The sequence below is a fragment of the Lutjanus erythropterus genome, chromosome 21 (genome assembly GCF_056507025.1).
Source record: "Lutjanus erythropterus isolate fLutEry1 chromosome 21, fLutEry1.hap2, whole genome shotgun sequence".
NCBI lineage: Eukaryota > Metazoa > Chordata > Actinopteri > Lutjaniformes > Lutjanidae > Lutjanus > Lutjanus erythropterus.
The window spans coordinates 15,900,401-15,913,009 of NC_139337.1; the positions used below are offsets into that span (position 1 = coordinate 15,900,401).

Sequence of the window (12,609 nt, forward strand, 5' to 3'; positions counted from 1 at the left end):
TAGGCCACATAATTGTCACATCTCACGGTAAATGATTAGAAGCATTTCTGGATTTTCAGCATTAACAAGCCATGTATTTTTTGGGTTTTCCATGTTATATCTATCAATATCTCGCTCTTTGGAAATATGATGTCAGCTGTTAATCAAACCCGGCAAACTTGGAGATAAAAGCCTGTCTCTAGGACTCTGATGATACTTGAAATATACAATAATTGAAGCCCTCCAGGTGAACTGTCAGGTCCTCAAAAGCCGGAACATCACCACCCTAATGTTTTATTTATTTGCCGTTACTGGAAATGTATAATAACTTTTTTTTTTTTTTTTTTTCGCTCAGGTCTGCTCACTTACGCCAGGCCAGAGCAGACCTCTTCCACCCCAACAATACAATAATTACCCAAATGCAATGTAGAGACCTTACTGTCCTGTACGCACTACATGTTAATCTGCACTATATGTACAAACTTTGGGAATGTGTGTCTTTTTTTATTTTGTAAATTTTACTGTTCAAATGGCTTGATATGTAAATAAATAAATAAAAAAAATCTATAAGTGAATGTGAAATAAAGGGCATTTCACCTTCTTATTAAATTACAAAGAAGAAATCATAGCTGGATCACACACAACAGCAATTTTCTTTATTGTCAGGATGTTCTCATGCTGGATCACATCATTTGACTGCTCTATCACCTTTTTGGTTTATGTCCATGTTGCATATCGTTTCATGACCTCCTCCACAGCGAGGAGGTCATGCATACAAATACATTTGTTTGAGCTGGAGGTACAGTAGGATGGAGAAAACAGTGATCACTCCACACTGGCAGCACACACATTATTAATAGTTATTTACACAATATTTTCTAAAATACCATGAAACAGTCTTTAACAGTGAAGGTTGACGACTACCAAAGATGATCCTCAGGCCTCTAAATCACACAGCTGGAATTGAAACTTTTGACAAAGGTTTGAATTTTAAATGAAGACGACCGTTCAGTATGTCTCTGTCTTTACAGCAGGTCTGTCACTGAGTGTCACTCGGAGAGACTGGCAGGTTATGAAGGTATTGGCAGTGATGAAATCTTACAGTGAGGCTGAAAAGGATGAGGAGTTCTTCATCTACTCTCCTTTCTTTTCACGTCAGGTGGAGCTAGAGCTGGAGATGAGAAAAGGAAGTCACTTCAGATTATAGAAACTCCCTCTTTCATCTGTTCCTAACAAATGGTACCAGGCTTTGGCCATGCTTTATTACAGGACGACTTCATTTGCCTTCTTTTCCGAGTTTTTCAAAGGGAAATACTTGCTCAGCTGCTGGAAAATGGCAACGACATATGTTAGAACACTGACTCCCTCCCTGTTCTTAATCTAGGGGATGTTTTATATGCATTTATCAACGTCATCATATGGAAACCTACGTCAAGTGCAAGTGGTGACCTGGCATCTCATCTGATAAATAATCTTTCTATTATAAAGAAATTCTTCATTGATTTGATTGTATAACAGTTTCATGAAGGAAAAATATACATGTAAGGTTAGTAAAGTGCGCTAAATAGTTCCTGAATATGATTCAAGTGACAAAATCTGGATTGGTTGAAGCAATATTTCAGTAACCAGTAATTAGTGGCTCCTTTAAAAGGAATAGTTAGAAGTTTTTGTGGGGTTGTATGAGGTACTTCTCCATAATTACTCTATTGCCTACAATAAATGTTGGTCAGCTTGCCCCTAGTTTGGAAAAGCAGCAGGAGTGCCAGTGGTGACTGTGGACAAGGTCACCAGCAAAACATATTTTGGCCACTTAGAAAAGGTCCACCTAAAAATAAAAATCAACATCAGATTAAGTGTATGCTGTATTTATTTTACTTTGTCGTCAGACAGCCTTTTGTAACAGGAAACCACCGTTACCACCGAACTCCTTTGGTAAAACAACAATTTTACCTTATAAAACACGGGAGTTGCTGATATACTAGTGCCTTTATTGGGTTGTTTGTGTTATTGAGTGACTTTGGGGAATCTAAACCAACCTTTAAAAATACCAAAGTCACATAAGAAAACGAGCAATCTGACCAATCCAGGCAGTGGTAAATTGACATTTGCCAATGGAGTCTGGTTGCTTTGACAGAGAAAATATTCTAAATACAGCATGCACTTAAACTGATATTGATTTTTTGAGGTGGACAATATACTGTACATTTTGCCATATCTACTGTAGGTAATACACTGTCTAGGAATAAGTCCCTCATACAATCCCACTTCAAACAACCATCCCTTTAACCACATTTTCTTCAGTCGGCTTTGCCAAACGCTGCTGGATTTCCTATTCTTTAAAAGAAAATGAAGTGGACCGTGCACACGTTTAAAAATAATCAGAGAAAAAAAAATCATTAAAAGATCATCAAAAGTAATTCTGTTCCAATGTCAAAGACGAAAAGCCTAAAAAAAAGTAGAAATAAATTAAAACCTGACAGCTATTAATCCCTTGTATTTTTGCTGCACCTTCTAATCCTGTCATTTGCACCCATGATAATAAAAACAAAAGCACATTTTAATAAAAATACACAAGCTTTGTTCAAACTTCATTCAGAGAACTGTAATAAGGGTTAGTAATACTACAGTACAAGTGACACACACAAGGCTGACTGGATGAAGCGTTGTTAGGGGTGACAAGTCCAAGCTGTGAGCGCGTTGCTGATGTGATGATGTATTCCCACAGTCCTCCTCATTTGGTGCAACAGGTCCATTACTCGCTGTGAGTTTCATACAATACATCATGCTGGTGTGGCTGAAGCTGGCGGCATTTCATAAGCATCCAACAGATGCTCCTTTGGTCCTTTATAGTAGTTCTTAGATCAGGGTGCAGAGCTGACTTGCAAGCGGAAATGTCAGATGAGGATCAGTCTTGCCTGTAGGTGGGTGTTTAGTCAACTTCTGTGAGTTAAGTAGTAAAATATGAACAAAACACAATTTCCAACATTCTCTTATGAAATGAATGTTGAGTTCCAGTAAAGCCTTCAAGGCATTTTTTTTAACACATAAAATATGCTGTAAGTTCCCAGAAGTAAGGCTTTCTCATAAAATAAAAATCCTGACTTCTTTAAAAATAAAGTGTTCTCTTCCTATACTTTACCATTTTCTCTCATCTATACGCAATCCCCTCTTTCATTTCCCCAGGCTTAAATAGAATCCGAAAACAAGTCTTTACTATGCCAGTGACACACTGGCCTAATTGTGCGTTCAGTCAAAAGTGTCTCCCAAAGGAAGGAAATGAAACCTCCTCCTCTTCCCATTTGCACTGAAACTCAAACCCCCTGACTCTGCTTGTGTTTGAGAGGCTGAAAGTAGAATACAGGCCTTCACTGGTGCTGAGAAAGACACTCAATCAGCAGTGCAGGGCTCATTCAGGAGCACAGACGAGCCAGCCAGGCCAAACTGTGCATGAGACAGAGGGAGAGTGAACAGCAATGCAGTGAATTTAGTTTTAAAAAAGGCCAGGGAGAGGAAATAAATAAAGTCAACATGAGTGGTGATCTATAATTTGGAACGGAAGAGGTTCATTTTAAACTCCATCTTTGGAGAGCCAGTGATAATGCCACAACAATGAAAGCTACGCTGATGAATGTCGTTGCCATTGGGTACAAGTAGAACTCAAGGTCATCCACGTTTTCCAAAGTTTTAATCACTGGAATGTAAAAAGAAAGTCTGATCCCAAACCCAAGCGTTTTACCCAAGGGCAACATTTCATCGTACATGCTCGAGGGCAGAGAGCGGGTGTTTGGGCTGCTGGGCAGGCGGGTCAGGCAGAGTTATCTGTTGGCTTTGTATTTGGACTTGCTGGCATCACGCGGCTCTTTGCTGGGGTTGCTCCAGTCGTCTGCCTCGGGGCTGGTCTTGTAATGCCGCCACGCTGACTTGTTGAAGACAGGCAGGCGTTCGAAGGACTCACTGGACAGAGCCTTTAAACAGAGGAGCCAACAAGAGCCAATAAGACAAGAGCCAATAAGAACTCACAAGACAATGTTTCATGTATTTGTTTTCTCACCAAGACTTAGACTGTGCTGGATGTAACACTTAGGGGTGCACAATATAACAAGTTAAATAGTAAACTTGAGAGTTACAACTATGTCACATTTGGAGATCTCATCATCTACCAATCGTCTGGGGACAACAAACCGAAAAACCTACGCTCATTACATTTTTTTCAAGGACACGGCTTACTGGAAATTATACTCTCCTGATATTCTAATCAGTAGTAATCACATAATGCCGCCGTCCCAGTACATAAAAACTTTGGACTGGTTCAGCAATGGAGTGTTTTAATAATGAAAGCTGGGGGACTGTCCCCCGTCTGAGCAAAGTGTTTACAGACTGCCTTGTGAGTCTAATTACAACATGCTCCACATTTGAGTAGCTCACTTTACCTTCAGATAGATGACTGCGTCTGTGCCCACACCCTCCATGGAGTAGAGTTTCAGATCCCCCTGGAAGTATCGGGCATAAAGCCTGGAAATCGGCAAACCGTAGCCAAACCCAGCCTGGATGGGGGGAGGGAGAATGTCAGCGTTTAATTTCCCTGATGTCATGCTGCATATGACAAATGTATGGGCTGAGAGAGGTTTGAAATAGTCACTATGGTCAATACTGTTTAGATTTTGTGTGTGTGTGTGTGTGTGTGTGTGTGTGTGTGTGTGTGTTTACCAATGGGACAGCTCCCGGCTCCAGGCTTGGTGTTGGGGCAGTGGAGTACATGTAGTTAAAGAGACGGTCTATCTTCCGCAGAGGGACTCCTCCTCCTCTGTCACTGATCTGAAGACAGATTGTGGGAGAGATGAAGTGAAGAAAGGTTCAAAAAACACAAATATTTATCTAATGATTTGCTGTGTGTGTGTGTGTCTGATTTACCTTTATGGACAGATCTTCTTTACCCAGCGTGACCTTTGCCTTCACTGGTGGTAATCCCTCTGTGCTGTTCTCATGAAGCTCCACTGTGGCTCTCATTGAGTTCTACAAACACCCACAGAGTTAATTAACTCAGCTCAGCACAAATCCTTAAAGAATTATAGCCACATTGTGATATAATTACATCTAAAGAGCGCCAAACTAGCTACTGACGCTGCACTGCTCACCTTAAAGAGCTCAAACAGCATGTGGAACAGATGAGAGGGCACATACACGGCCTGGATGGGCTTTTTAGGAGCCTTCACTGGAAGACAAGAATCACATACACAAAGTCGGTTATTTTGAAGTTAATGAGACGGTGAACATTGTAATCAAAGGACTAAATTTGAACTCCAAAGCTGCACCCACAAGCACTAGACAGCTTTGGTAGCAGAATACACTGTTGCAATACAGCTGTGTGGAAGATTACAGGGAGAACAGTCAAATGCATGAACACTTGGATTATTGTGTAAAAGAGAAAGAGCTCAGACTACTTCAACGGATGTACTGTACTTTGGTAATATGACAGGAGATACTGTTAAGAGAAGACATATTTGCTGAAAATCTTGTCATGAGCTTGTAAAAAAGACCATCATCAAGAGATTGCACAAGGCAAAACCAGCAATGTAGGATGAATGGCTGAAAATTGTAAATGTAATATATGTTATGGAAGAGTTGAATCATAGGATAAGGGAACAAGATTGAAAGAAACAGGAGAAATGGATGGATACATGTCAGCAGCAGGAGTAAGTTCTGAAGAGATGGGGAAATCCAAATCTTTTCATATTTTGTTTTATTTTTTCTCCTTTCTTTTATGTGTATGGGTTGTTTCTGTAATGGAAAAGCAATAAAAATGAAGCATATATATATATCTCTATAAAAATTCTTACTGTTGAACTCTTCAATTTTCAGCTCCGGAGCAGCCAAGTAGTACTTCTCACACAGCATCTTGGCAGTGTCATAAGCATCTGACAGGAGAGGCAAAACAACATGAGACAGGGTAGAACAAACAGAACATGTTCATTGTTTACATCTGTTTTCCTGTTTCAGGGAGGGAGCTAGTGTAGCTTCTGTTGCTCGCTGGGTCACTGGGCGGGCAGCTTTGGCGCCACATTGCTTGAACTCATTAAAAATTATCATTAAATAAACATGCCGTTTAGTACGGATGAACTCAGGTCTGTTTGATTTGCAGCACGGCTCTGATATACCTTAGTTTCCCAAAAGAATTACGTAAGCATGCTCAACAAAGCAACAACATACCAACCAATAGATAACAAAATATTCCCATATTGACTTTCTCTTTCTCACCACTGACGACTTCAGCAACACTGCAGGTGGGATCAATACTGCCTATGTGTTTTGGATGAGCGGGGTTGGTGTCGTTACCGAACAGGAGAGCTGCACAGAGGAGACAAGGAAATGAAAACTGGCTGCAGAGGCAGGATAGACAGTGTGCTTGTGATCCAAATAAAACAAGGTGGTGTGTGAGACTCACTGTGTTGGTTGATGAGCATGCGGAAAGAGATGCGATTGGTGTAGAAACGGTCGAGGAAATACTGGATGTTGCTGCTGATAAAGGGGTCAAAGCCGAACTTCTCCTTGTACTCAATGACTCCCTGAGCCATAGTGGGAACCACGTCATTGTGACGGTTACGGATCTCAATCAAGAGTTCCAGGAAACTGAAAAAAAATAAAATAAAAATAAAATCCACTTATTAACACCCTGATCAATGATCGACCTTGAAATTGTCAGTGAGGTTGTTCCTTAATACATCTCATGTACAGGCATATTTTAATCATTCTAAAAAGGGCCAAATTTAAAATCAAGAACTACAAGAGGGCACAATAGGATGCAGATCTCCACCACACAACAGATGGTGAAGCACCCACAGTTTTGCAAAGTTTTTTTTGTACAGCATGATATAGTGTAAGTTGTCTTATCTACACATACGCAAAGTAGGCTGAGTTTTTGTATAATATAGTTTGCTTTAAAATGCATAGTATTGTGTAATGGTATTATCTGAGTTTGTCTAACTCTTTAAACCTAATGAAGAAACTATAAATGAGACGATAAGTCCAGACTTCTTAATTTAAACACTGTCATTTATTTAGAACATTACAAGCAGGCTATACAATAATATAGCAGATATAGAAATCTACATTTTTGGAGAAACTCATAAGAGCTGAAATTCTAAATAATTTACATTTAATGTTGCCTATTCATAGATCAGAGCCCGCAAACAAGTTACAGTTGAACTAGTGGTCCTTTAACACTCCATGATGGAAACTGCAGGTGCGCAGCTTCTCCTTTACAGTCAAGATGGTGGCAAAGTTAACAAATCTGCAATGTATTCATCTTGCATCTCCGGCAACACGAGGGGTCCTTGAGCATACAGTCATGAATGTGCTCAAGAAAATATTTGGCTGAAGAGTCCAGTATTATCTGGACCCATTACCTGGTGCATTATCTCCACTTATCAGTATCTTTTCTTGGACCCGCCCTGTTTCTGGCATCCATAAAAAGGCTCAGTCACAATGATCACCAAGGCTAAAATTAATGTTCTTTCATTTTCAGTGAACGGAACAATTCTTGGAAACGGCCTCTCTAAACAGACTGGCTTATCCAAATTCCTGTCTGTGTTTATCATACGGACACTGTTATAGTATAAACACACACCGTTACCTGTGCAGTCAGTCAGCAGAGAACTACAGGGGATTAGCAGCAGGTTGGAGGGACATAAAGTCATAAATCCAGTTGTATCACACTTGCTTTTATGAATCATTAATTGAGGCAATATCCACTCACTCATTCAGGGCGTGAGCATCCTCTGGCTTTCTGTTCTCATAATCCAGCAGCTCCAAAAAGCTCTGCATGTACCTAATAAAGCGAACAAGAGGTCAAAGGGCAGCTTTTACACACGCTTTTTAACAAACGACACTACGACTATAAACCTTATCAGCAGACAGCAATATAAAGTTCATTTCATGAGGAAGTGTCTCACCATTTCTGCACCAATCTGACGGAGGGTTGGCTGAGCAGGTTGTCAGGTAGTAGGTTGACCTCCCTCATGGTGTTCGCCAGCCGCACTGGCAGCTCCTTACGCAGGAACATGTAGGATGTTTTCTCACATGCATTGTCCCTGCCTGAAAGAAGAGAGTGGTATCTGTTGAAGGTGCACCATTGAAAGTGACTGATTTATCTGGAGATTCTGGAACAGTTTTCCGATTATTCTAATTTTATTCTAAAGCGTTTAATATGTTAACTTAAAACTCCAATTCTATAATAGTTGAGATGTTGTGTAAAACGTAAATGAAAACATAATGAAATGATTTGCTAACCCTTTTCTATCTTAATTATACTCTATTAAAAACAGTACAAAGACAAGATATTTAATGTTCAAACTGATTAACTTTATTGTTTTTGTAAATACACAGTCATTCTGAATTTGATGCTTGTAACACGTTCCAAAAAAGTTGGGGCATGGGCACGTTGACCGCAGTAATACATCACCGTTTCTTTAAACAACACTCAGTAAGTGTTTGTGAACTGAGGTTTTAAAAGTGAAATTCTTCACTCTATTATTGCTTGACATGTGACTCCAGTTGCTCAACATTCCAGGGTCTCTGTTGTCATATTTGTGCCTCATCATGTGCAACGTTTTCAACAGGCGACAGGCAGACTGGTCTAGTAGCTGCACTCTTTTACTAAGAAGCCACATTGTTGTAACACATACAGATATGTACTTTTCAGCATTAATGGGGCCTTCATGGGGCCATCACAGATGCTGGCTTTTAAACTGTGCGCTTATATATACACAATATAAATGGTCCTTTTCCTCTTTAGCCTGGAGGACACAACATCCATGATTTGACCTTGCATCAGTCCATCTACGATAAGGCCCAAAGGAGTCTGCGTCTTTCTTGGATGTTGTTGATATATGGCTTCCACTATGCAAAAGTAAAGCAGCAGTTCACTTCAGCTCACTTCAGTTCCAACAACCCAACACAGAAGAAGAAAAAAAATACCCTCCTGTCACTGTCCTCTGGCTCTGGTGGCTCAGATGTGTCTGGACATGTCCAATGAAGCTGCAAGAAGGTCATTTTCAGGTTTCAGGTTGTAGTATTTGACACTGAGACAGCAGAGTAAATACTCTCCCAGTGTTTCAGAGCAGAGGAAACAAAGTTTTTCATAGTTTTGTGACTTAATTTAATGTACTTAGCACGTTTTTAATCATTCAAACTTGGCTGGGTGATTAATAACTCATTTCTATGGTGTGGCAAACTCAGAACACATTTATTGTTGCTTTACAAAATATTCAGTCTTTTGTTGCCCCTTTTGCAGGCATCAAATTCAGAAGAGTGCATATTTACAAAAAAAACCCAGCTCAGTTTAAGCATGAAATATCCTGTCTTTGTACTTTATTCAGTTGAATATAAATTGAAAAGGATTTGCAAATCACTGCATTCTGTTTTTATTATTCTTCCCAACTTTTTGTAATTGGGGTTTGTATATAATATGTACCAAAGTGAGTTATAGAGAAGATAAACATACAAGCCACAGACAAAATGTAAGTGTCGAACTGGGAGCTGTGACAGTTTCAGTTTTCAACCTTTAATACGATACCCTCCACTTTACTATCAGTCTGGAGATATATTTACTGTCCACCAACACTGGCTTGAACCATACAAGGAAATCACAAATCTTGCTACCCAGCAAAGAGAAGGGAGTCATGGAAAGGTTAGGGGGGATTTATGTTTTAGATCTAAACAGGAAAAACTGAATTATTGTGGTATAATGTTAACTGTCTTTCTTGAAAATGATAACTATGTGGGAAGCCGACATTCCATTTTGAACGCCACTTAACCAAAATGTCATTTACACGGCATGCAAATAGTCCGGTCTCTCTTATGAGGGCATGTGAGGACTCAGAAGCATGTGAACCCTATTAACCCCCAGCAGAGAAAATCCGAGAGGAAAATATGTCGGGCGAAAAAAGCTTTCATGTTCTTCCAGCTTTTAAAAAGGGAACAATAGTGAAGTTTAAACAACTCATAGACTTGCAGCAGAATAAAAGGAAATGCCCCATCATCTCAGAGGAAAGGCTTCCACTGATTCAGCAATATGAAGACTGACTCAGCTCTAATGACACACTCTGCAGCTGCTGACTATCCTTGGATGGTGTCTCATTGGTTCCCTTTTAAAACACACCACTATGCTCGGTCCTGCTGCTCCTCTGACATGAAAAATTACTGCTGACAAGATCCTCGCTGTGTTTCTTCAAGGCGCAAACAAGTGCCGCATGATTACTGTACCTCACATCAGATTCACAGCTGTGAGAACAAATTACGTAATGGAGATGACTCCGTTTAATCAGTGATGGATTAAGAAAAGCCTGGAGTGCGGCTACCAACACTGTCATCTTGTGTTTCAAGCCTCGTGGCAGAGTGTAGCACAGTTACTGACTTGACAGACAGAGAAAACACTGCACAAACAACACAGACCCTGAATGAGACCAGCGGTATTATAGTTTTGTATTTTTCATTTAGTTTTTGTTTGAAATTTTCAATTCAGTTTACATTCAGTTAGTTAGTTTTCAGAGTATGTTTGCTTGTTTTTTATTGTTTAAAAATGTTTGTTTTAGTTTAATTTTGATTAGTCTTAGTATTAGTTTTTTTTTCAATTGGAACATATGAAGTTCAGATAGGGATTCCAATACAACACTCTCAATAAACATATGCAACAATGCTTCCTCATACTTCTTGTGCTAACAGATTTGACCAGATTAACAAAGACAAAAACTACAGAAATGTCACTTATTAGCACTGAAACCATGAATCAATTATGAAGTGATTATTACTCGCCAACTATTTTGATAATTGATTAATCAGTTTGAGCTTTTTTTAAGAAAAAAAAAAATCTCTTCAGCTTCTGAAATGTAAATATATTCTGGTTTTCTATTCCTTTATGACAGTAATCTGCACATATTTGGATTGTGATCGAAACAAGACAACTGAGGACGTCACCTTTGGGAAACACTCATCAACATTTTTCACCATTTTCTAGACCAACCAATAAATTAGTCAAGAAATGAATCAACAGATTAATCATCAGTGAAAATAATTGGTAGTTGCAGCCTTATACCACGTTTTTATTTTATTTTAGGTAGTTTTGTAAGTATACAATATTGTTTCAGCTAGTTTTTGTTTTATTTCTAATGTCTACTTTTTATTTTTAGTATTTTCTTTGCTTCTTGGTAAGGGTTAATTAACTATAACAAATTGCACGAGACTTAAAAACGTGTTCTGACAAACTACACTGAATCATGCTCTGAAATAAGCTCCTAAAGGTTGGTATAAGCCTGAAAATATGACTAAACCCTTATTGAGCAATTAAGAAACTGGTGTAACATGAGCTGCATCCTCCACTGCATACGTGCTGTTGCCCCAGTCTGTCTGAGGATACCTGCAGCAGTTTGTTGTCACATGTCCACTTAATAGTAAACAAACCTGCAACAGAAAGCTGTCATGCAGATCCATGGTACTGTTTGTGCTGTTATGGGTGGGTTATTAAGAGTAAACACCAAATGCAAAGGCCACATTTGATCATAGCAAAGTCTAATGTTTCATGGCAGCTTGTAGAGGACTATTAATAACAACCCAGAGATTCACTGTGACGCTTGAAATCCAAAGAAATAGTGACTGAAGAGTTAAAATACGAGGTAATAATATAAAATGCCCCCGGTTGTCTTCCAGTAATCAGCAAGTCACTCCTGTAAGATGACAGCCCTGACTGCAGAGCCACTTACCAAAATCCAGAAACTGCTTAATGGAGAGCGGGGACGGCGAGAATCTGGAGTAATACTCGATTTTAGGGTTGGCGTTTTTCAGCAGAGACGTGATGATCCTCATTTTGAAAGTTTTAATGATGATGTCTCGATCTGAACGTTAGAATGAGAGTCAGTGAAAACACGACCATCGCAGCCCCGCTAGTGTTGACAGCAGCGGACACACGGCGGACAGTCCTCCTCCTCCTCTCTCAGCGGCGTCCACATTTCCTCCAGGCCGCGGGCCCCCAGTGGACACGAAGAGGACAGATGGATAAATGTCCATGAAGTTACATGATAGGAAATAATATGCTCTCAAGAGGGCTTCCTGGGTCTACATTGTTCGGACATTCAGAGAGATGAACTAGCTAAACACTGTCAAGACAACCGGAATCAAACCTCACTTCCTGCTGCGTTTTTCAAAATAAAACAACAAACCGTTAAATGTCAATAAATTGCAAGGGACAACTCATATTGAGAGTTTTAGGGGCTGAAATTAATATACACGTAAATACATGAATGATTATGTAATTAAATATATAAATAGATATTTAAGTAATCTAAAGCTTTAATTTCATTACAAATGATTAATTTTAATTTAATAATAATAATTTTTATATATTTTATACGTATACATGCACGTGTTATCTTTAGTCAGAAACTTCCAAGGCTCTAACTTTATGTATATATATTTAACTTACAGTACAGCTATACTGCAATGGTATTAGAGTGACATGAAATGTGATTGAATTTAAAAAGAGGTGATAAAAGATGGACCAACAGTTTCCAAAAACTCTTTTCTTATATGAAAAGAGGTTTGTGATGTATCATACACTTTCTTTGTCCCTTGGCCCTCTAG

General features: G+C 39.2%; 1 protein-coding gene across 3 annotated transcripts; it reads right to left on the reverse strand.

Annotated features, from left to right (window-relative positions):
* Positions 1-613: 613 nt before the first annotated feature.
* On the reverse strand, positions 614-12,152 carry pdk3a (pyruvate dehydrogenase kinase, isozyme 3a). Of its 3 annotated transcripts, none has more exons than XR_014772697.1 (12): positions 11,733-12,152; positions 7,929-8,070; positions 7,733-7,804; positions 6,422-6,606; positions 6,235-6,324; positions 5,817-5,894; positions 5,115-5,191; positions 4,891-4,992; positions 4,687-4,794; positions 4,410-4,523; positions 3,739-3,944; positions 614-1,150 (listed from the first exon to the last, which is right to left on the reverse strand). XR_014772697.1 is itself a non-coding variant. In XM_084747085.1 (12 exons), the coding sequence occupies exons 1-12, from the start codon at positions 11,833-11,835 to the stop codon at positions 1,110-1,112; spliced, it is 1,233 nt and encodes a 410-aa protein (XP_084603211.1). In that variant the 5' UTR covers positions 11,836-12,152; the 3' UTR covers positions 614-1,109. The 3 variants fall into 3 exon arrangements, 2 of the variants coding, with proteins under 2 accessions (XP_084603211.1, XP_084603212.1); XM_084747085.1 differs by having other exon boundaries at positions 3,824-3,944; XM_084747086.1 differs by lacking the exon at positions 614-1,150 and having other exon boundaries at positions 2,535-3,944.
* Between the last annotated feature and the right edge of the window lie 457 nt (positions 12,153-12,609).